The sequence below is a fragment of the Carettochelys insculpta genome, chromosome 2 (genome assembly GCF_033958435.1).
Source record: "Carettochelys insculpta isolate YL-2023 chromosome 2, ASM3395843v1, whole genome shotgun sequence".
Classification (NCBI taxonomy): Eukaryota; Metazoa; Chordata; order Testudines; family Carettochelyidae; genus Carettochelys; species Carettochelys insculpta.
In genome coordinates this window covers 244,555,361-244,580,497 of record NC_134138.1, presented here as the reverse complement: position 1 = coordinate 244,580,497, position 25,137 = coordinate 244,555,361, and the positions used below count along the sequence as shown (strand labels likewise).

At 42.1% G+C, this 25,137-nt stretch overlaps 1 protein-coding gene across 3 annotated transcripts in view; it reads left to right on the top strand.

The window, feature by feature from the left end:
- The window catches only part of PIP4K2A (phosphatidylinositol-5-phosphate 4-kinase type 2 alpha), a 196,129-nt gene extending 179,800 nt beyond the window's left edge, over positions 1-16,329 (top strand). For 2 of the 3 annotated variants that reach the window (XM_074984868.1, XM_074984867.1), the window contains 3 exons: positions 7,746-7,989; positions 8,893-8,996; positions 14,376-16,329. In XM_074984868.1, the coding sequence (XP_074840969.1) occupies positions 7,746-7,989; positions 8,893-8,996; positions 14,376-14,456 (429 nt within the window). In that variant the 3' untranslated portion in view covers positions 14,457-16,329. Of the gene's footprint in view, positions 1-7,745; positions 7,990-8,892; positions 8,997-9,883; positions 10,194-14,375 lie in introns of all 3 variants that reach the window. The other variant, XR_012644067.1, reaches the window with a different exon arrangement.
- Positions 16,330-25,137: the final 8,808 nt, after the last annotated feature.

The following is a 25,137-nucleotide window of genomic DNA, read 5'->3' as shown; positions in this document are numbered from 1 at the left end:
AATAGTCTACAGGTTAATTTCTCATTAATGGGGTGGTAAATTGTGAATATATATGAATAATATCAAATATTTATATGTACGTTTGTCCTCAAATTTTTAGTATCTTTAGGATAGATCAAATATTAGACTTAAATTCTTGAGCTGTTCTTTAAATGTATAACATTTTTCTGACTAAATTTATTACAGTAAATAGGTTCCATCCAAGATGTAACAAAATGCAGAGAATACAGTAGCTGTTTTATCTCCAAAACTTGATTGCGTGTGGTCTTCTATGTTGCCATGATATTTAAAATATAGTTAATAAAAGCTGACTTCAGAAGGGCAACCTTATAGTCACATTGAGTGACTTTTATAATGTTAACACAGTTTCAAAATCTGTACAACAGGATCATTAAATGTGCATGCAGGCAACTGTGGTGAAATGGCTTGACATCTGATTCCAAGAGTGGGAGCCCAAAATTCAAACTTATATTCTTTCCAGTTACCCTCTATTTAGATAGGTAGTTCAGCTGAACTGCACTTCTACCCAGTGCATAAACTCTCAAGTTTGAGACCATATTTTAAACAAATGCATAATTGATAATGAAATTTTATTCCACAGTATTTACAATTAAATACACAAATGTAAGACTTCAGGCTGTATAGTTAGTTTTCCCCCTTTCTCAGTGAGTACTGACCTCACTTCTCTGTAAGTGTTCTTCTCCACCAACCCTTAATTTCCAAACACCTTCAGCCAGCTATCTATTCCCATAGTACATGTCTGTTAATTCAGCTCCCTATTAAGTTCTCACCTATCTAGCATTTCATTCTACTGAAACTGTCAGCACAAAAGATGCTGAGGAACTCTTCTCCCATTACAAGTGGGATTATGTCTTCACCCTTGCTGAAGACAGCTGATATAACACCAATATTTAAAAAGGGCTCTAAAAGAGACCCTAGCAATTATAGACCGGTAAGTCTAACGTCAGTACCGGGCAAATTAGTAGAAACAATAGTAAAGAATAAAAGAATAGTAAAGAATAAAATTGTCGGACACATAGAGGAACATGATTTGTTGAGCAAAAGTCAACATGGTTTCTGTAAAGGGAAGTTGTGTCTTACTAATCTGTTAGAGTTCTTTGAAGGGGTTAACAAGCATGCGGACGGGGGGATCCAGTAGACATAGTATACTTAGATTTCCAGAAGACCTTTGACATGGTCCCTCACCAAAGGCTCTTATGTAAATTAGGTGGTCATGGGATAGGAGGAAAGATCCTTTCATGGATTGGGAACTGGTTAAAAGACAGGAAACAAAGGGTAGGAATAAATGGTAAAATTTCACGGTGGAAGGGGGTAACTAGTGGCGTTCCCCAAGGGTCAGTCCTGGGACCAGTCTTGTTCAACTTATTTGTCAATGATCTAGAGAAAGGGGTAAGCAGTGAGGTGGCAAAGTTTGCAGATGACACCAAACTGTTCAAGATAGTCAAAACCAAAGCAGACTGTGAAGAACTTCAAAAAGATCTCAGCAAACTGAGTGATTGGGCAGCAAAATGGCAAATGAAATTTAATGTGGGTAAGTGTAAGGTAATGCACATTGGGAAAAATAACCCCAATTATACATACCATATGATGGGGGCAAATTTAACTACAACAGAGCAGGAAAGGGATCTTGGAATTATAGTGGATAGTTCTCTGAAAACATCCACAGTGTGCAACAGCAGTCAGTAAAGCAAATAGGATGTTAGGAATAATTAAAAAAGGGATAGAAAATAAGAGGAAGAATATCTTACTTACCCTATATAAAACTTTGGTACACCCACATCTTGAGTACTGCATGCAGATGTGGTTTCTTCACCTCAGAAAAGATATATTGGCATTAGAAAAGGTTCAGAAAAGGGCAACTAAAATGATTAAGGGTTTGGAACGGGTCCCATATGAGGAGAGGCTAGAGAGACTGGGATTTTTCAGTCTAGAAGAGAGGAGACTGTGGGGCGATGTGATAGAGGTATATAAAATCATGAATGGTGTGGAGAAAGTGAATACAGAAAAGTTATTTACTTGTTCCCATAATATAAGAACTAGAGGACACCAAATGAAATTAATGGGTAGCAGGTTGAAAACTAATAAAAGAACGTTTTTCTTCACACAGCGCACAGTCAACCTGTGGAACTCCTTACCAGAGGACGCTGTGAAGGCCAGGACTCTAACAGAGTTTAAAAAAGAGCTTGATAAATATTCGGAGGTTAAGTCCATAGATGGCTATTAGCAAGGGGTAAGGTATGGTGCCCTAGCCTTTTGTTGAAGGCGGGAGATGGATGGCAGGAGACAAATTGCTTGATCATTGTCTTCGGTTCACCTCCTCTGGGGCACCTGGCATTGTCGACTGTCGGCAGACAGGATACTGGGCTAGATGGACCATTGGTCTGACCCAGTATGGCCATTCTTATGAGTTACTTCAATCTCTGCTGCCTTTCTACAAATCTTCTTGAAACCCTGTCTTCAGTAGGCTTCCATTACAACTGTCCTTTCCTGATTCAGCTGTTGCCTGCTGGTTGCTCTTTTAGCCTAACCATTAATAGTAAAATCCACTTCCTTTGTGTTTCTCAAAGATTTGTCCTTGTTCCCTCCCCCAGCCACTGGCCTCATCTATTCCAGTGGTACCTCATCCTTCCTCTCCCCTCCCATATTAATGCTCAAATCTTCTTCTCTATTCCTGATTTCTCCCCCTCTCTCCACAGTCACATCTCTTATAGAATCATAGAACAATAAGCTGGAAGAGACCTAAAAAAGCCATCAAGTCCAGCCCCCAGCCATAGGCAAGACCAAATCCATCAGATCAGCCCAGGCAGGGCTTTCTCAAGGCGAGACTTAAACACCTCCAGGGATGGAGATTCCATTACTTCCCTGGGTAGACCATTCCAATGCTTCACCATCCTCCTAGTGAAAGTTTTCCTAATGTTCAACCTGGACCTTCTCAACCACAACTTGAGACCATTGTTCTGTGTTCTGCCATCCGTGACCACTATGGACAGCCTCACTCCAGCCTCTTTGCAACCTCCCTTCAGTAAGTTGAAGGCTGTTATCATGTCCCCCCTCAGTCTTCTCTTCTGCAGCCGAAACAGTCCCAATTTCCTCAACCCTTCTTCATAGGTCATATGCTCCAGCCCCCTAATTATTTTGGTCACCCTCCACTGGACCCTCTCCTGTGTATCCACATCCTTCCTATAATTGGGGGCCCAGAACTGGACACAGTACTCCAGATGCAGCCTCACCAAAGCCAAATAAAGAGGAATAATCACTTCTCTGGATGTACTGGCAACGCTCCTCTTGATGCAACCTAATATGCCATTAGCCTTCTTGGCTACAATGGCACACTGTTGACTCATGTCCAGCTTCTCGTCCACTACAACTCCCAGGTCCTTTTCTGCAGAACTACTACTGAGCCAGTTGGACCCCAGCCTGTAACAATGCTTGGGATTCTTCTGGCCCAAGTACAGGACTCTGCACTTGTCCTTATTGAACCTTATCAGATTTCTCGCAGCCCAGTCTTCCAATTTGTCTAAATCACTCTGGACCCTATCCCTACCCTCCAGTGTATCTACCTCTCCCCCTAGCTTCGTGTCATCCGCAAACTTGCTGAGGGTGCAATCCAACCCCTCATCCAGGTAATTGATAAATATGTTGAACAGAACAGGACCCAGAACCAAACCTTGGGGCACTCCACTAGAAACCGACTGCCATCCTGACATTGAGCCGTTGATCACTACCCGCTGGGCCCAACATTCTAGCCAGCTTTCTATCCAGCTTACTGTCCATTTATCCAATCCACATTCCTTTAACTTGTTGACAAGAATATTGTGGGAGACCGTATCAAAAGCTTTGCTGAAGTCAAGATAAATCACATCCATTGATTTTTCTCCTATCCACAGAGCCAGTTATCTCAGCGTAGAAACTAATCAGATTGGTCAGGCATGACCTGCCCTTCATGAATCCATGCTGACTATTCCTGATCACTTTCGTCTCCTCCAAGAGCCTCAAAATGACTTCCTTGAGGAGCCCTTCCATGATTTTTCCAGGGACTGATGTAAGACTGACCAGCCTATAGTTCCCTGGATCATCCTTCTTCCCTTTTTTAAAGATGAGTACTACATTTGCTTTTTTCCAGTCATCCGGGATCTTTCCTGATCTCCACGACTCTTCAAAGATAATGGCCAACAGCTCATCAACGACATAAGCCAACTCCCTCAGAACCCTCTTCGCATTGCTAGTGTCACCACGTGGATGTTCTCTCACTTCCTTAAACTACAAATGGCAAAAATGACTTTTCAGTCTCCTAATCCTTCCTCTTGCTCCCTTTCTTCATCAATATTTGGCAGTTTTACTATCTGCCTGTCACTTGAGCATGCAATTATGGTATTATATTTGATTCTGCCTTTTCCTTTTCTACTCACTACCTGGATCTTGACAAATCTTGTCATTTCTTCATTTTCAGTGTTTCTGTAGATCTTCATGAGGGGGCCCCTAAAGAGGAGCAGGGAAGGGTGCTTGTTAGATGGTAAGAAGCTAAACTGGATGAACTAGGTAGTGGATGTTACTTCTAAGATATCTCTGTCTGAGGTGATAAGTTCCCAGGAAGGTAGGAAACTGGAGAAATTATTTTGCAGACCAGAAGGTGCAACCATTTTAGCTCTGTATCAGCTGGTGTTGAATGGGACTGATGTTAACTGCTTTGTTCGTTAACAGCCTCCGCTATCAGAGAGTAAGGAGTAGGGTGGGAGAAGGGAAATACTGAGCTTCTGGAAGTGGTGGTGGTGAGGAGTATTGCTTTTTGTTGGCTCATTTACGCACATGTGGAACAGTAGCTCGAGTTTGCCACATTGTGTATGTTGGAATAAGGAGACTCATTGATAGGCAAGACAGTCTTGCCCAGAGGAGGTAAATGAAGGGTATTCAACAAGGTGTTTTGTGTTCTGTGAATCTCCTTTAACGGGACTAGTAAGGGACCTGTTATTCTTTGGTAACCCATAGGCCTTGACATTAGCATAGAATATCAGGGGAGGCATGACAGCCTTGTCTGGTGATGAGGCAGCTTTGCTGGAAGGTGGAGTTTCTTCCTCTACTACTGATTCCTGGCCTGGAGGCTGTATTTATGGGGCAAGATGTATAGGTGGCAGTTCAAGTTCCTGACATGAATGATTTCTTTTGGGGCGGATCCCTGTAGAAAGAAATTCCAGTAAGCCAGTGGTTTGAACCTTTTTTGATTTGGCAGACTCCTAAAAATTTTTGAATGGAGGTGCAGACTCCTTTGAAATCTCACCCACAGTCTGCAGGCCTCCAGGGGTCCACAGACTGAAACTACTGTTTTATGGTAAGAACAATTTTTGTGGATCTGTGGACCATAGGCTGAAAACCACTGCAGCAAGCCCATCATGGTGGGATATCAGGGAATGATGCAAGGTAGTCCTTGCCATGGTATCAAGCCATACTTCCTGCTGTGAGCTCCTCCTTCAGTGTGAATTTCCAGGAAGGAGCTTGGAAGGTGAAGGAACCACAAACATACACCTCTGAGTCATATGAGGTGTCATCCCCTATGTCCATGGGGCAGGGCTATGTATGTATTACTGGTTATGTCCGTACCTGGCCCTGAAAAGAGACCTGCAGTTGAGTTGATACTGAGGTTAGAAATGGAGGCTGGTGAGGCCAGGCTGGAGAAATTAGTAACAGTAAGAACTGGAAGTATCCCTTGGAGCCCTCAAAGAGCCTACATGCAGGCTGTGTCAGTACTAGAGGGTGAGTCAGTGTTAAAGGGTAAGCAGGTTTCATGCAGCAGATCAGTATCGGTGGGAAGTACCTCTCACTCCTCCTCCTAACGATTATTTGGACTCTTTGTGGATTTGGAAGCCATTGTTAGACAGGAGCCTGGATGGTACAGGGGATTCTGGATTCAGTAAAATATTAAGTGGTACTGGAGATTACACCTAAATAAGTATAGTGTGTTTTTGCTTTTAGCTATGGATGTTTGCACCAAGAAGGACTTTGCCTTGGTTCTGGCCTTTTGGAGGCGTTGAGTCAAGTGCTCAGGTCCATTCTATGCTAGATGGCTTCTTGGTACGTGATATGGTTGTCTGAGTTAGTACTGTGGTCATGGTACCAGAGGGACTGAGAGCCTTTGTTCCATATTGGGACATGAGATCTCCTTAGACCCAGATCAAGGAGGTGTCTTTCCCCCTTTTCTTTTTTCTTTCCTGACCATTAAATATTTGCTTGGAAGGTCTGGAGAGTACCTCTGAGTTTCCAGGATCTTTGCTTACTGAAGAAGCAGAGGTGGTTGGTATTCCACAGAGACTTGAACCCAGTGTATCTCAGCGTGTGCTCAGTGAATCAGTTAAAATCTGTCCTCCTGCAGTTTTTTTAGATGTGCTTAAAAATGCTAAACAGATTTTTCATTTAGAGGAAATCCAGGTTTCTCCCAAGCAGCAGAGGCAGCTTTAGCTGGGAAGAGGACTTGTAGCAGGCCTGGCAATGATTGAAGCCTAATGTCTAGAGCAGTGTTTCCCAAAGTGTGGTCCTTGGGGGGGGAAATATATATATAATCAGTCCTTAGAAAATATACAAATGATCACTATGTACTATTATTATAGGGAATAAATAATGAACAGTGAAAATGTATTAATTTTTCATCCTTTTTTTAATATGTGTTTATATTTTTGGGCCGCAAAAAAAGGTACTGAAAAAATCTGGATCCCAGCTATATAAAGTCTGGGAAACCCTGGTCTAGAGCATAACCTGCCCTTGAGACCTGGGGAGGGGTGTATGTGTGGAAACTGAGCCCAAAATGGGCAAACAAGTCACTGAGTAGAAAAGCTTACTCAAAATATGAGCTTGTGCTAGAAATGGGGGGAAAATATCGAAAGAACTATAACAAAGTGAGGTGTAGCAAGCTGAATGGCTCAGCTAACACGTGCTGTGATGAGCCAACACAAGCTTCAGGCATTTAAGAGGAAGCTGGAGTGGTGTTGGGTCTACCTCTCCCAAGATACCCTCATATCTTCCTGCAGGGCAAGTGTCTTTATTCTCCAGTTCTTTCTTTGAGCCCATTGTTTTCCATCTAGCTTTCCCCTGTTGACTTCATTTTCCATGCTATCTGTGCTTTTCGTCTTCCATCTCTACTGAAATACACCCAAACTAGTGTGTTAATGTTGGTTTAGATTGTAAGCCGCACAGGTCAGTGGTCATGAAGAAAATGTGACCTACTTCTCATTCAGTATTGTGTAAAACTTAGCAAACTGGAGGTCCAAAACCTTCACTGTCCACTTTCAGTGGGCCCTGCCTTTAGTACATTTCTCGGCTTGTGATTGTTGAATTGTGGGTGCTTATGAGGGTGACTAGAGATAAGCATGATACAAGCACTGTGCAGCTAGCTCAGCACAACTCTGCTTGTGCATCTGAGTGTTGATTTACAGCATCTGTGTCCCTGGCCTCCCTTAAGCCCACAGGGTTAATGGTATTATAAAATAGCAAAATAATAAAATATATTTAAAATGGACACTTTCTTCTACTCACACTGCCTCTTACCATACTTCAAGTACCTGCAGAATCCTGGAAATATCCCTCATTTTAAATCCACCTTTGCCCCCCAGTCCAGCCAGCCACTCTTAGAGGTATTTGCTGTTCTTTGTAGATACTCATCTTTCCATAACTCTATTTTCACAGTCAAATATCAGTCTTTGCTATCACGTTGACATTGTGTTGTTATCACCTTCCAGTTCCTTGCTCAGTTAAAACTCATGGACTACAGCTTGCTGGTAGGAATTCACGATGTTGAGAGAGCTGAGCAGGAAGAAGTAGAGTGTGAGGAGAATGATGGAGAAGATGAAGGGGAAAGTGATGGGACCCACCCTATTGGAACACCTCCAGACAGTCCAGGAAATACACTAAACAGCTCACAGCCTTTGGCTCCTGGGGAGTTTGATCCAGCCGTTGATGTTTATGGAATAAAATGCCATGAAAGTAAGCAGTATTTCTGAATATTTTTATGTATGAGATTTCTATTCGTGCATCAAAATCTAAAAGCTTTCTTAATCATATAAAGATGAAATTACGTTCCACAATGTGATCTATTCTGTAGAAAAGGAAATTGGTTCAGTTTAGAGGAAACAGAAGGTTGAAGGTAAACTCATTGCTTCTCTTTGATACTTAATATAACATATTTCTTAGACATTGTAATTTCTGGGAACACAATAAAACAGTTTACCTACAAAACAATTAGGAAATGTATTTGCTCATCTGTTTACACTGCTGCATGTGGGGACTCTTAGAATCCAGGAGAAAGCTCCTTTGTGAGGAGGTGTAGAAATCTATTTGCTGTACATAACTGTTTATTACATTGGTAGATAATCCAGTACTGTTAGCAATGGTTCAGAAAAAGGAGAAATCACTGCCTTGATCTATATCTCAAAGACTTCATTACTTCTGAAAATATTTGTAGGCTTGAAACCAAGTTTTGTGCTACTTGTAACAAAATCGTGTCTGGAAGACTGTTTTGTATAAAAAGTAAGTGGGATTTAAGATAGTATCCCTCAGTTGTGCGGACTGCTTTCTATTTAAAGTTACCATGGATTGTGCAAGACAGACCAGGTATTTGCTTTCCACTGAGGCCCTGCTTTTTAAATAAGAGAAAAATGGATTTACCATAGATAGGTGCACGCATTGACTGGAAAATATGTACTGTATGTACTTGGCCGTTTTTCCATATTTATAGCTCAGAAATAATTGTAAATGAACTACTAAAGTTCTGACTGAAGTTAGCCTCTCCCTTAAAGATTGACTTCATTTTAGTCACCTGTCCATAAGAAAGAATCTTGATTAAAACACTTCTAAAGTCGTTCTGGCTTTGTGCTTGTCATTCTGCAGATGCACCCAGGAAGGAAGTATACTTTATGGCCATTATTGACATTCTTACTCATTATGATGCAAAAAAGAAAGCCGCCCATGCTGCAAAAACTGTTAAACATGGTGTAAGTATATGTTGTTTTTCTCTAATTCCATTACTGCTTCCAAATATTTTGCTGTTCGATGCCCTACTAGTTATGGGGATTTGTGAAAAGATACAAAATAAATTTTGTGGTTTATTTTATTTTAATTAAATATTTAAATAATTGGGATACAAAATTAGAAAATGATTGTTAGACATTAAGTGATAGTGTGTTATTAATTAAAAAAAAAAGGTAAGACAATGTGGCAATCACTCTTTTGATTTGATGCATTGTTAACAACAGAAGTCAGAGTAAACCTGAAGTGGGCCAGTCTTCATGAGATGAAAATTTTTGTTTTCTATGGTCATGACATTCTCATAAGCAAACCAGAGAAATGTGGTCTAGATTAAATTACTGTAAGGGAGGTGTACAACTGTTGAAAGACCATACTGTAAGGCTACGTCTACACTACAAGATAAGTTCGGCTTCTAATACATTTGATTTGTTTTAAGTTCATCCTTATGAATTCGAATTTAAGTGTCCTCAGACCTTCTGGAAATTCGACCTACTGTTTCTCCGTGTCAAGTTACCACATCCCATTGCCTTATCCAAGTTTGAATGGGTGAGCAGTGCATTGTGGGTACCTATTCCACAGTGCCTTAGCCCTGTTGCTTTTCCAGGGCAGTTGTACCAACAAGTTGTGCATTTTTAAAAAAAAAAAATGCCATGGTTGTTTATGGGTGTTTGATGTCACTATCCCAGAATGCAAAACAGTGTCCCACTAACCGCACAAAAATGAACAGGAGATAGCACTGTGCCGGTGAAAATGGCGCAAGTACAAGCATGGATCCTCGAATGCTTCAAGTCATTGCACACACCGTTACAGCAACTTCACAGACTGTTGTGTACTTTTTCTTTCAACTACAAAGGGAGATGAGGTTGAGGAGGAGGAGGAGGATGGATTTTGAAAAGGAAATGACTCAACTACAGTCCACGAACTCTCAAATGCTGGCGGCCCTGGATGCATTGCTGAGTGTGGAGTGGCGATTTTGGACTCGTGATACCAGCACAGAGTGGTTGGACCGCATCATTTTGCATGTGCAAGTCCACTTTTATCCACTTTTATGATGTACTGGTCCCCGACCTGCAGCGCAGCAACACAAGAATGAGGCTGGCTTTAACAGTTCAGAAGCGAGTGGCAATCACACTGTGGAAGTTTGCAGTGCCTGACAGTTACCGGTCAGTGGCAAATCAATTCGGGGGGGCAGATCGATAGTGGGGGCCATGGTGGTGCAGGTAGCCAGGGCACTCTGTCGGTGTCTCCTGCGGAAGACCATGACCCTGGGAGATATACAGGTCATAGTGGATTGCTTTATAGCCCTGGGGTTTCCTAACTGCAGTGGGGCAATAGATAGCATACGCATATCCATCATGGCCCCGGGGTACTTCTCGATGGTGTTGCGGGAATTGGTAGGTCACAAAGGTCATTTCACCAACATGAACATGGAATGGTCATGGAAGGTTCACAACGTGCTCATCTTCAGAAATTCTGGGCTGTACAAAAAGCTACTGGATGGGATCTTTTTTCCCAGACCAGAAAATCAGTATTGGTGCCAGGTAGATACCTATCGTAATATTAGGTGACCCTGGTTACCCTCAGCTTCCTTGCCTCATGAAACCCTACACAAAAGCCCTGCACCAGCCAGGATAACTTCAGTGTCAGACTCAGCAAGTGCAGAATGGTGGTTGAATGTATCTTTGGCCATTTAAAAGCAAGGTTCAGGTTCAGGTGACTCATTTGGACCGTTCAGAAACTAATGTACGCACTGTGATTAACAGCGTGCTGTATTTTGCATAACATTTGTGACTCCAGGAGGGAGACTTTTATGAATGTCTAGAATTCTGAGGCTGAGACCCTGAGCAGGGCTTATTCACAGCAACCTACCACCCGCTGCTCTCCAAAATGATTTGTGCTCCCCACCAAATGTGAATCAATAAATTAGACTATGGCTTTCACAGAAAGAATGCTGTTACTTGGTGGAAGAGTGTTAAAGTTGCGGGAAGAAGAATGGAGGTGAAGGGAGGCTTATTTTCCACAATAGTGCTGGTCAGCTGTGCTGTTGCCTCCCTCTGCGCAGGTCCCTGTGCTGAGAGTCCTCTGCGGATCTTGGCATAGCGGGGGGGCAACTGTGCTATCAGTCCTCTCCATCCCCGCCTGGGTCACTGTGCCGTGAGTCCTCTGCGTAGCAGCAGGCAGCTGTGCTATTGGCCCCCTACACTCTCGCTCAGGTCCCTGTGCTGCAAGTCATCTGCAGACCGTGGCTATCCCCCACGAGTCCCCATAATCATTTGTGCATCCCACCACACGATCCAACAAGGTTGTCGTAAAAGAAATGAGTTTATTGGTGGCGGGGAGAGGGTTAAGCAGCAGGGAAAATAAGTGTTGTCAAGGGTGGTGGAACATCCTTTTGCAGTGGCTATTGGTGCTAGAGCAGCAGGCTGTCCTTGCCCTCCCTCCCTGCATTTGGGGAGTGATGACAGCAGTGGGTGGATGACCTGTATTCAGGGGACTCAGGGCAGCAGTGAATGGAGCCTGCAGTGCTGTGTTGGGAGTCTTTCTGCATCTCCAGGATGGAGCGCAGGACCTTCGTTTGGTCGCCCACTGCCATTATTAGCTTTGCCATGTCCTCCCTCAGGTGTGCCAGTTGCTCTCTCTGGAACTCAAGCATATTTTGCTGCCACTGTGCTATATCCCTTTTGCTTTCAGCAGTTTTGGCTTAAGCCCGTCCATGTACTACAGGATAAGATCCTGCCTGGACCTTTTGCTCTTCCTGGCCCTGTCTGCCACACTAGGGATGCCTGCTGAAAAGAGGTCAAAATTTAGATACAATTCACACAAAGCACTTACCCATGGAATTAATGGGTCTCTGTCTGCACTATCAGTGAAACTTTCTTTTTGCAAGGCTGCTTAAGGCTTCTTCAGGATGGGACTCAAAGTGTGCATTGCACAAGCCATCATTTATCCATACCATTTTCTTGTGGACATGGTAAACAACTGTCCACTTTACAGAAATAGTAACATGCTCTTCTGAGGGGCACAGTTCCATAGAAAACCTATACCCATACCAATACCTATACCCAGCTGCATCCCACCTAGCGTTCAGAAAAAATACTCACCAGAACAGCTGGGCCCTAAGGGGCTTGGGGACTGGTGTAGAGGGGACTGGTTCCAGGTCTGTGGGGAAGAGCTCCAGGCTGTCAGGAACAGCTTCCCTGGGTCCCTGCTGGTTGCCACCATCCTCCTCTCCATTGGCCTCTTCCTCCTAGTCTGCCAGCTCCTCTCAGCTCACCCTGGACTCCAGACCAGGGCCTCCACAAGTGTTAAAATGAAGAGTGGGCAGCGAGCTCAGGTACCCTCACCCCAAGAAGAATGTGCAGCTGTTCATAATAGCATCAGGTCTTTGGAGAGGATCTGGACTGCCAGTTGGCTTCCTGGACTTTGTGATACCCCTGCCAGAGTTCTTTTATCTTCACCCAGCATTGCATAGAGTCCAAGGAGTAACCTTTGGCAATCATCTGCTACAACATTTTGTCATATAGGCACATGTTTCTCTTGGACACCCAAAGTCTGCTCACCACTGATTTCTCTTCCCAAACCAAAAGAAGATCCAGAATCACCATGCTGGAACTCTCTTGCGAGCCTGAGAACTACTAAGCAGATCACTACCTTGAGTGCTCATGATTGCAAGAGATGGCTACCAATGCAGTAAGGTGTGATGCAATGGGTAAAAAATTCTAGCTTCTGGGTGCATCTTATATTTCAAGGGATTGCTGGTGATGAATTTAAATTCACGGGCTTCCTGTGACCTACTTCTTGCGCACCTGCAGAACAGCAGAGTTGGAAGTGGCTACACCTGGTGTGTAACCGCGTAGCTTTGTGGCATGTGTACAGGACATTTCTGGGAGCTAATAAATTCAGTTTTAAGACATGGCACTTCTACACTGACCTTTATTCGAACTTTTAAATTTGACCTTGACACTACACCCAGCCAGTTTCAACGATGTTATATTGATATTAGTGCTACCTAAATCGAGCTAATAGTATTTACAGTGAAGACAGTCACTTGGTACAATCGAACTAACTGCCTTAAATTCGAATTTATCTGGTAGTGTAGATGTAGGCAAAGAGTAGTTAGTGGTTTACTGTCAAATTGAGAGCACCCATCTAGTGAGGGTCCTGTAGCAATTAGTCCTGGGTCCAATACTCGTGAATATTTTCATTAATGACTTGGATAATGGAGAGTATGATTATAAAATGTATAGACTGTACCAATGGGGATGGGGTCCAAGCCCATGAAGGACGGTATTGGAATTCAAAACAACCTTAACAAATTGGAGAATTGGTATGAAATCAAACAGATGATATTCAATAAAGACAGATGCAAAATTAAAAAACAAATGCATAACTACAAAATGGCGAATAGCTGGCTAGGTGATAGTAATATTGTAAAGGATCTGGGGTTTACAGTGGATCATAAATTGAACAAATCAATAGTCTGATGCAACTGCAAAGAAAAGACTAACATCATTCTGGGGGTATTTAGTAAAAGCGTCCTACAGAAGACATGGTTGATAATTGTTCTTGTTTTACTGCACTAGTGAGGCCTCAGCTGAACCACTGTGTCCAGTTCTGGGTGCCACCTTTCAAGAAAGATATGGACAAATTGGAGAGAGCCATTAGAGAACACCAAAAATGATAAAGGTTTAGAAAGCCTGATCTATGAGGAAATATTTTAAAAAACTGGATATGTTTAATCTCAAGAACAGGGTCCTGGAGACACTTGATACATCTTCAGATATGTTAAGGGCTGTTACAAAGAGGGTGGTGATCAACTACCTCTCTGTTACTAATTGTTCTCCATGTTAACTGAAGGTAGGACATAAAGTAGCTTGCAATAAAAGAGATTTAGGTTTGGGATTTAAAAAAAAAACTTTCTAACTATAAAGGTAGTTCCTATGGAGTAAGCTTTGAAGGAAGGTTGTGAAATCCCCATTGCAAGTTCTTAAACAGGTTGGGCAAACTCCTCTCAAGGATGGTCTGAGTTTACTTGGTCCCGCCACAGAGCAAGGAACAGCATTTGATGACTTCCCAGAACCCCCTCCATAACTAGGTCAGGGTAGAGAGAACATTACGTTTTTAAAAGGAGAGGACTGATCATATTGTTATGCCAGTGAGTACAGTCAGTCCACTGTCAACCAACCTACAGATCCACGGGATTCTGCGTGGAAGTAACTACATTTGTCTGCTGTCCTGTTTGCAGGCCCTGGGACTGAGAAAGGCAAGGGAATTTTAAGTAATAGATTCCACGCAAAAATACTTAAAACATCTTTTTCTCCCTTTTTTATTTCTCCTCTGTATAGGCTGGTGCAGAGATTTCAACCGTTAACCCTGAACAGTATTCAAAGCGCTTCTTGGACTTTATTGCCAACATCTTGACGTAACCTATCATGTTACATAGGACAGACACAAGACCTGGGGACAGTATCGGTGGCTTCAAGTGTAGGGAAAGGAAAGGAACTCAGAGAAGTGCTCATCATGCAGAAAGAAACCCCCTCGTTTACATCTGCTGGCAAAGATGACTAATTTGGGGGGGGGATACTCGCTTTAACAGCTGCCTGATATTCCCAGCATAGTTCTAGCTATTTCTGACTCTTTTGTGTGTGCAAACAAAAAAAAAATTATATATATATAAATTAACTGAAAAGGTCAGCTTTACTCGGAGTGCATTGCAATGGCAACACTCCAATGCTACTAGCTGAAATGGAATGAATGAGCAGAGGTGTGAGGGTGTGAGAGGAGCAAATGCATGTTAAATTTACAATAATAGGTATCAAATGGTAAACTGTGGATCAGTTTACTTTTTGAATGAAAGGATGCAAGACAGTATTTGTGGTGATGGTGGTGGTGATGACGACGACAACGACGATGATGATGATGATAATAATAATAATAATAATAATAATAAATCTTTACTGCGAATGTTACACTTACACCCTGCATGCTGGCACTCCTTAAAAATAGCAACATTAAACCCTCAGTGCTGGAAGCTTTCCTGTTAGCTCCATTGCTTTTTTTTTTTTTTTCCAGCAGCACATTGCATCACGAGTCCAGACTCACAAGGGTCTAAGAGCTAATGCCTCTTGTTTTATAAAGAGCTAATGCCATATTCATGCTGAATAAATGTTTTTGCTATAGTGAGTTGGTCAAGGGAAATCAGCTTATTTTACTTCATTACCTGACTTTTTTTCATTGTTATACAGTTATATTATTGCAATATATTTGCTAATAATTCTACAAAGAAAACAGCTTATTTGAAGAAGTGCATAGTTTTGGGCAGTAGTGGCTACACATTCCAGCACAGGAAGCTGAGCAAAATGATAGGAATCTCCATTTTCCTGTCATCTAATGATAATCTGAATTTTAAATGCTTATATTGTACTGTTTGAACAGTGGTATTTTATTATAAATTATCCCTCTAAAAATCAATTCTCAATTTTACTGTTTACATTATTAGGAAAACAGGGATACTTATGAATTTCAGTGTTGTGTACAGTATGTGATTTTGAAGTTTACATGTAAAGTTATTTTGGAGTACAGATGAAGTAATCTTTGTCGTCTCTCAAAGTGTAACATGCAGTAGTGCACTAAAGTGAATGTCTCATTCACCTCCACAGTTCAGTCTCTTTTACAATAACTGAGAAAGATTGTTTTAAGGGTTTTTTTCAGATGTTCTTTATCATCTTAAATTACTTGTTTTAGAGTTTACCCAAGTTTGATTGTATAGTGCATTGCCTAAAACTGTGCTGATCTTGTTTAACCTGTTACAGATTTTAAACAATAATACCATATTTACTGTATTTCCTGTATTTTTTTCTGAAAAGCTCCAAGCTTAAAAGTGAGAAACAAAATTATACATGCTTAATGTTTATCCACTTGTACGCTGTGCTAAAGCTGTGCCTTTAAAGCTCTTCATTGAAACAGTTGTTCTTATAGGCAATTTAGCAAACAAATTCCCACCTTCCCACCATAACTTCTAACTTAACAAACCCGGGAGTGCCAGGATGCCTTCTCCAATAACTTAATGTCACTGCTGTTAAGACTGCAATTGCGCATAATGTATTTAGCGTTTTCTTCAGAGAAACCTATTAAAGAACAGCAGAACAGAATCTTCAACAGCCAAAGGCAATACCATCCCTATTGCTGTGTAATGACTTTTTTGAACATGGTTGTTACCCTCAACTTAAGGATGTTAACAGCACCGTAATGTGTGTGTACAATTCTGTATTGTATGTATTTAAATATGTTGATACTGTGGCTTGATTTTTTTGTCCCCTCCTTATGACCCCAGTTAACTGTGGCATCTCATGAATGTTCTGTTTTCTAAAGCGTGCTGTGGCTCCTAAATTATGAGACTGCAAAGAAGCCCTGAAGTAAAAACAAGGTACATATCCATTATCCGAGTTAATACTTCATTGTGGCTAATTAGTGTGTGCTTTCCTAGAAGCAGCTAACCTCAGAGCATTCTTTTTGTCTGTAACAGTCTTTGTCACTTGTCATTTCTGATCAACTTTGTTTATTTGGGCAGCGTAAGGAAGACTCACTTTGTATGGCCTAGTGCTAAGACTACACTCCCGACGTGAGCAGGGCTTTATCAAATAAAGCACTTTGATGACTCACTAGGTAAATCCTTTGTCACTGTGTTTCAAATGCACTTTTGATCATTTGTACATTAAATTTTAAATACTAAAGAGAACTTATAATTGAAATGTGTGTCGCAAAGAAACAAATATGAAACTGAAGATTTTTTCATTAAACTTACAGCCTCTTTTTTCCACATTTACTCTAAGGCTGTGGTTACACTGATGCGAACTGCCAGCAGCAGTATGCAAATGGACAGTCTTGACAATGCAAATGGCTGCTCATTTGCATATTTGCTCACTGGCAGACACTGCTGGCAGCACAAAAAAGCTGTGCGAATGTGGTTCTGCAGGTGAACCACATTTGATTTCTTTCCAGACATAAGAGGCTGCCAACAAAGGGGGACATTTGCCGGCAGAACCACATTTACACCACTTTTTTTGTGCTGGCGGCAGCATCTGCTGGTGAGTGAATATGCAAATGAGTGGCCATTTGCATGTTTGAGACTGCCTATTTGCATACTCTTGCCGGTGGTTCACATCAGTAACCATAGCCTAAGTGGCTCTAAGGTTTCTGCCTTTGTCTCTTTGTGGCTGAATGTAATTTCTGAAGTAATTCAACCTGTGATCTGAGAGCACATATAAAGATTTGTTAGTAGCAATTCTGTGGAGTAACATTCAGGTTTAGGACAAAATTGAAACGTTCTCCACAGGGACTTAATTGAAAGATGGGACTGACAGGATAACTTTCATAAATATCGTACTTGCAACCAAACCAGTTATTAAAACGTACTCAGAAGCTGGTGAGAATAATTCTGGAGTTCGTTGATGAGAAAAAAACCTTGTGCTTTGTAACTACAGGATGTCAGAGTTCTCCACACATGGTGTTGCCTATTCTGTGATTCTTTAACAATACTGTCTGGGTGGTAACACCAGTGCAGTACCCAGAGCCAAGGCCTAATTCATACAGTTCTTTCTTCCATTTTGACCAAGAATTTTAATGGTGGTTTGATACTTTTTCGGTTTTAATTTTTTTTATTGTGGAACTACGGATTGAACCTTTTTAGTCTGGAATGCTCTAGACCAGCAACATCGTAATTAGGCATGATTTAAATAGCAGGAAGACCACTTATCATGGGTGTGGCCAAGTTTCCTGTGGTCTCCTAAAGTTTGTTTACAGCCACCAGTCTTGGCTCTCAGTGTTCTGTGCTGTTATTTAGCTGTAATTTACACCTACGTGTCTTCTAAGAGCCCAGTAAGCAGTGGAAGTGTTGGTAATGCTGCTAGAAAACATTGACCTCCTGTGATTCAGGAAATTCTCTCGTCCAGCACTGGTCAAGTCCCAAGGGTGCCAGATTAGAGAGGTTCAACCAGTAGAACGATATAATGAGCTTTTCACCTGAAGACTATACCTGGTAGAAGTTGTTTATTCTCCTCAGATGGGACGACTCTTCGAACAGTCATATTAAGAGGAGGAGGAGGGAAGAGAGTGAAAGATCAGCTCCCTTGTGACCCAGTGAGCCTCTTAATGTGCTTGCCAGTCATCACAGGCCCTGCAGGATTCCCCCAGCACCTCTAGATGTGCCTTGCACATAGTCATTCCTACAGGTGTGTGTTTGTTAATGTGAATTTGGTGCTCAAGAAAGTGCAGCAAAGGCCAGAGTCAGATTAGGTATGAGAAGGTGGTATGCAAGTGTCCGCACCCAGCACCTCAATCTTAACCTCTATTTTAAAACCCATCTTTTCAGCAGGTGCCAGCTGGGCCAAACTGTGTGTTCTGTATGATGGACTTCTACCCCGTTGGTCTGTGGGAAGAGATCTCCCAATGTGATTTGTATGCAGTAGTGAAAGGTATTAGTTCCCTGTGGTCCTAGGACCTACAGGGAGCGAGGTGCTGGCTGTCCACATCCACAGCATGGAACAGACCTTGCCTCAGTGAAGTTACTTCAGCACGCTTCTCACTTTAATGCTCTAAAGTGCTGCTTTACAGTCTTTCTCAAGAGCTTCTGAACTGTGTCCAGCTGGTCCTTCCAAGAAATATCCTGCATGCAAGTCCTTTATATATCTCTTTAACAGTTGCCTGTAGAATAGTAGGTTCAGTCCAGTTACTCCAGCAAACCCATAAAACACTAGCTTCCATTTAGTGTTTTAATGACCACACTGCAGCCTCTCTGGAGCCTCCTTTCTGCAGTCCCCCTACCCCAAGTACTTCTAGGTTGCTGGACCATGTGAACATAAGAACATAACAATGGCCATACTGGGTCAGACCAAAGGTCCATCCAGCCCAGTATCCCGTCTGCCGACAGTGGCCAATGCCAGGTGCCCCAGAGAAGGAGAACAGAAGACAATGATCAAGTGATTTATCTCCTGCCATCCATCTCCTGCCCTTGTACTGAAGGCTAGGGCACCATACTTTACCCCTGGCTAATAGCCATTTATGGACCTAACCTGCAAAAATTTATCGAGCTCTTTTTTAAACCCTAATAGAGTCCTGGCCTTCACAGCCTCCTCCGGCAAGGAGTTCCACAAGTTGACTGTGCGCTGTGTGAAGAAAAATTTCCTTTTATTAGTTTTGAACCTACTACCCATCAATTTCATTTGGTGTCCCCTAGTTCTTGTATTATGGGAAAAGGTAAATAATTTTTCTATATTCACTTTCTCCACACCATTCATAATTTTATATACCTCTATCATATCGCCCCTCAATTGCCTCTTTTCCAGACTGAAAAGTCCCAGTCTCTCTAGCCTCTCCCCATATGGGACCCATTCCAAACCCCTAATAATCTTAGTTGCCCTTTTCTGAACCTTTTCTAATGCCAATATATCTCTTTTGAGGTGAGGAGACCACATCTGCACACAGTACTCAAGATGTGGGCGTACCATAGTTTTATATAGGGGAAGTATGATATATTTTGTCTTATTATCTATCCCTTTTTTAATAATTCCTAACATCCTATTTGCTTTACTAACTGCCACTGCACACTGTGTGGATGTCTTCAGAGATCTATCCACTATAACTCCAAGATCCCTTTCCTGATCTGTCGTAGCTAAATTTGACCCCATCATGTTGTACGTGTAATTTGGGTTATTTTTTCCAATGTGCATTACCTTACACTTACCCACATTAAATTTCATTTGCCATTTTGCTGCCCAATCACTCAGTTTGCTGAGATCTTTTTGTAGTTCTTCACAATCCCTTTTGGTTTTGACTGTCCTGAAGAGCTTGGTGTCATCTGCAAACTTTGCCACCTCACCGCTTACCTCATTTTCTAGATCATTGATGAACAAGTTGAACAGGATCGGTCCCAGCACTGACCCCTGGGGAACACCACTAGTTACCCCCCTCCATTGTGACAATTTACCATTTATTCCAACCCTTTGTTTTCTGTCTTTTAACCAATTCCCGATCCATGAAAGGATCTTTCCTCCTATCCCATGACCACCTAATTTACATAAAAGCCTTTGGTGTGGGACCGTGTCAAAGGCTTTCTGGAAATCTAGGTATATTATGTCCACTGGGTGCCCCTTGTCCGCATGTTTATTAACCCCTTCAAAGAATTCTAATAGATTAGTTAGACACGACTTCCCTCTGCAGAAACCATGCTGACTTTTGCCCAACAATTCGTGCTCTTCTACGTGCCTTGCAATTTTATTCTTTACTATTGTTTCTACTAATTTGCCTGGTACTGATGTTAGACTTATCAGTCTATAATTGCCAGGGTCTCCTCTGGAGCCTTTTTTAAATATTGGCATTATATTGGCCGTCTTCCAGTCATTGGGTACCGAAGCGGATTTAAAGGATAGGTTACAAACCACTGTTGTTAACTCCGCAATTTCACATTTGAGTTCTTTCGGAACCCTTGGGTGAATACCGTCTGGTCCTGGAGACTTGTTACTATTCAGCTTATCAATTAACTCCAAAACCTCCTCTAATGTCACTTCAATCTGGGAGGGTTCCTCAGATTTGTCACCTAAAAAGGCTGGCTCAGATTTAAGAACGTCTGTAACATCCTCAGCCGTGAAGACTGAAGCAAAGAAATCATTTAATCGCTCCACAATGGCACTGTCTTCCTTGATCGCTCCTTTTATATCTTTATCGTCCAAGGGCCCCACTGCTTTTTTAGTGGGCTTCCTGCTTCTAATGTATTTAAAAAACATTTTACTATCGTTTTTTGAATTTTTCGCTAGCTGTTCCTCAAAATCTTTTTTGGCTTTTCTTACTACATTATGACACTTAAGTTGGGAGTGTTTATGTTCCCTTCTATTTTCCTCACTAGGATTTGACTTCCACTTTTTAAAAGCTGCCCTTTTCTCTCTCACTGCCTTTTTAACATGGCTGTTAAGCCATGGTGGTTCTTTGTTAGGTCTCTTACTGTGTTTTTTATTTGGGGTATACATTTAAGTTGGGCCTCTAGTATAGTGTCTTTAAACAGTTTCCATGCAGCATCCCACTAAGCTCACTCCCACCCATGGATTAGTCTTTGTCCCCATCTTCTAACAGATCCCCACAGTCCAAGGGTGACTAGCCCTTATGTGTATGGAGGGATTTATATTCGAGACTCTGGGCTGGCATCTGCTTCTCATTTCTTCTAGCATCTGAAGAAGGCATGAAGTATTTGCCCACATGGTACAGTATGGGAGGGACAGAAAGTCATTTCTGTACAATTTATATTTCAGTTACTTTTTTTTTTTACTTGACTTTCATTTGCTGGTCTGAACCTGTGTGAATGACAGTTATATTCAAAATGTATGTACATACGTGCCATGTGAATGCAAGCCCTACTGCCCTGGACCAGAATCATTTTCCAACTCACATGAGGTTATGGGAATCAATAGTGCCAAAGTGAATCCAAGGTTATTACTTGAAATTCATTTCAGTGCTAGCATTTACTTCTTCCTTTCCAAACACAAGGTGAGTGGGCAGGTGCCTGTACCAGAAGGAATGGTTTCTTTCTGGTAATGGTCCTTCTCACATTCTTGCCCAACCTATAATTTCTCATCCTTCACCCACCTTACCCATAGCTCCTCATTTATACTAGCTTCTTCTGACTTTTATTTGAATGTGATGTTAGGGAAAAGGGAGCTTCTGACTCAATGGGGGAGCAGTTGCTTTTTTTAATGCCTGTGGTAGAATTTATATTTTGTTCTTGAGAATTAGAGAAAAAGACTGAAAACTGTCAATAATTCAGCTCACTGTATGAACAGAACAGTGTAAACGTTTTGCTTTTGTGCAAGCCAACACTGTTCATTCTCAAACACATAGATGTCCGAATGCTTGATCTGGCTAGAACTGCATATGCGCAAAGAATTTGGGTTACGGCTAAGTAACCTGTGCCTCTCTGAAAGCACAGATGAAAAGGCATCTGAACCTATTAAAATGATGTTTCTTGTGTGTCCTGGATTTACACAATATTTAATAATTCCTCAGTCAGTCACTAAGAGATTTTAAACAAGTACAAAATAAATAGACAAGCAAAATGTGATTTTAAAATAGTGCTAATTCCTATTTAATTACAGTTGCATTTCCAAGCAGGCTACAATAACAAAAGTACGCATGCTGTTTCTGACTCTAGTCCATTTTCTCCATTTCTAAAGTAAATGATATAACATTTTGAATTACATTTCCAGTTTCTGGCTTCAGTTTTTCTATTGCAGAACCACTAATCTGGTCTGAATTAATTTTCTTATAGGCAATCACCTGATCAGATATGCTGTTCAGTGATTTTGGCATGAATTTAGTCAGGTATATATAACAGTTTTCTTCACTACATTTTGCAGACTGACTTTGTGCACACTCCAGCCAGGGTTACTACCGCCTAACCTGCCATGAATGGATAAGATATCCCAAATTTCTTTCCCCTCCATCCTGCTACAGACAGGTGACTTGCACTGACTCATTTTATTTGGTTGGTCCCCTTGACTGAGACTCCCCTTTACTGAGACAACCTCTTTAAACTCTCCTCTGAACTTAACCCTCACCTGCTCATGCATCTGACAAAGCGGGTTGTTGCCCACAAAAGCTTATGCTTCAAATACTTGTTAGTCTATAAAGTGCCACAGGACTTCTTGTTGTTTTTGAAGCCATGCATGGTGCCTCCTCTCCCCGAAGGTGCTACTGTGCAAAATTCTCGACACCAGTGCACTGAGCACGCACCCCTACCTGGTGCACAGATCTGCACTGCAGCTCAAAGCACTACAGTTACTTCCACGGCTAGTATTGAGCACTGACTTGCCTTTAATCTCTGGGGCGGGAGGGAGTGTGTCCCTCCACACATCTCACAACAATCTGGGTTTAATGGGAGGTGTATGAACCCCTTAACTGTGATGTCCAACACACTAGCCACATGCATCTAGCTGGCCAGTTGAGTGTGGGTAGTTGGCTTCAACAATAAATATATTTTCCAAATAGTGTGGCAGATTCACTATGGCACTAGTCACTGGCTACTGCCACCGAATTGGTTGGACGCCATGGGCCTAAAATAATAACCAAGGCTTTTCCAACTTCTGATTAAAACTACAAAGCAGGCTGCCCCCAATGTGAGCTGCAGGCAGGATAATCTCGAAATGAAAGTTCATTTTGAGATGGGCAATGGAGAACACACTATTGAAAATGACCAGGGAATGGAAAGAGGCAGGGACAATACACACAAGTGGGGCATGATTTCTGTAACCAGTTGGAGTTGGGTGTTGTTGCGGATGATTCCCTAGAGACCTCTGCTCCATGTGCAGTGGGAGGTAAAGCAAATGATCTTAAAATGTCCAAGGAATGGGATGGAAAATAATGCTGATAACACTGTATTGCCATTATAAAACAATGGTATTGCCTCACATGAAATGCTGGCTGCAGTTCTGGGCACGCCATGTCAAAAATGAGATTATAGAAATAGACATGTTCAGAAGTGTTCAGAAACTTGGGGAAACATCCATCAGCAGAGACTGAAAAGACTTGGGATGTTCTTGTTAGAGAGGAGAAAAGATACAGGCACATAAAATTATTCGAGAGAAAGCCAGACTCTCTCCCCCGGCACCTGGTCATTTTTGTGTAACAGGAGAGCAAGAGTATCTTCAGCTGCAACGAAAGGCAGCACATTTTATAGTGTTAAAAGGAAGTGTTTTTCACAGTATGCATAATTAGCCTGTCAGACTTGCAGTCACAAGCCATAACTGAAGTCAAGAGCTTAGTAGATTTCCAAAAGGATTAAAGGTTAATATGAAAAACCACCGTTGCATTCGATATTTTTGAAAATAACATACACCCTGTAGCTTCTGGGCCCAAGATACTCTTACCCAACAGGCAGATTGTTTCATCACTGCCAGTGCCCAGGCCTCTGCACCTTCCTCTAAATGTCTGGCACATGCTAGTATCTGGGACAGGATACGTGTCAGATGTGATCAGAGGGATGTCTTGTGTGCCATAACCGCACAAGTCCCATACTGGACAGACATGGCTACAACAAAGCTTTGCTCAGAGAACTGTGCTGAGAATATGCTGTTGTTACCTGTTGCATGTGAGTGCCTCAAAGATACATCCCCTGCCCTTGCCCACCAACCCTGTCAGGCACCAGCCCCCTCAGCCCAGTGCACCTGAGCAGCAATAGATCCAAGTGGAACATTTTATAGAGAAATGATGATTCACTGAAATACGCTGTTTTGTTGAAGCCGAACCGATTCCCAGGGATTTTTTTCCCCCATTTGGCTTAAGAGCATCTCTTTCCCCTATGCAACATCCCAGGCCTGTGGTGTGATGTTCCACACCACACACCCACCACCTCATCCCCACCAGAAACTCAGGGTGTGGCCTGTAAATGCCTTTTGCCATGATGCTCTTTCCACAAAAGTTTGTACCAGCCTAGTTGTGGCCACACACATACACCTGCACACACCCACAAATCAGGCCTCCAACCAACACAGTTGTACTGATATAACCTTTAAAGGGAGGCAGGCAAGATCAATCAATCAAAGGTGTATTTGGACAAAGAGCCTCTTTTACAGATGTTGCTCTCAAATCCTCCCATATGTCTGCAACACTTTGCCAACAGCTCAGAAACCTTCCACTCAAACAAATCCACAAAAACTCAAATCAATACAAAACAAATCAGGGGACTATAATAATATATAGTCTGTGCCAGCCCTCCCAGGGCACGTATCTGCTCTGGGCAGCATGGTAGCTTTCTAATTTACCAGGGGTGCAGCCAGGAGCACAGTCAGGAGCTGTTTGTGCCCAGTGCTGCCTCTACATGCCAGGAAGGAGTTTTTAAACAGAAATCTATTAATACATACACATGAACATTCTGACTTCAATGTATCAAACCAACAAACCACAAGCTCCAGCCACTTCTGAATTAGGTAAACCCACCACTTTAATCAGAACAAATGGGAGACGTATATTTATTGACTGCTTATGTAAGTCAACAATGACAGAGTGATACTTTGCTCAGCTGCCTCAAGATTATTCACTCAGAGCAAGCTTGGAAAATTTCAGCCC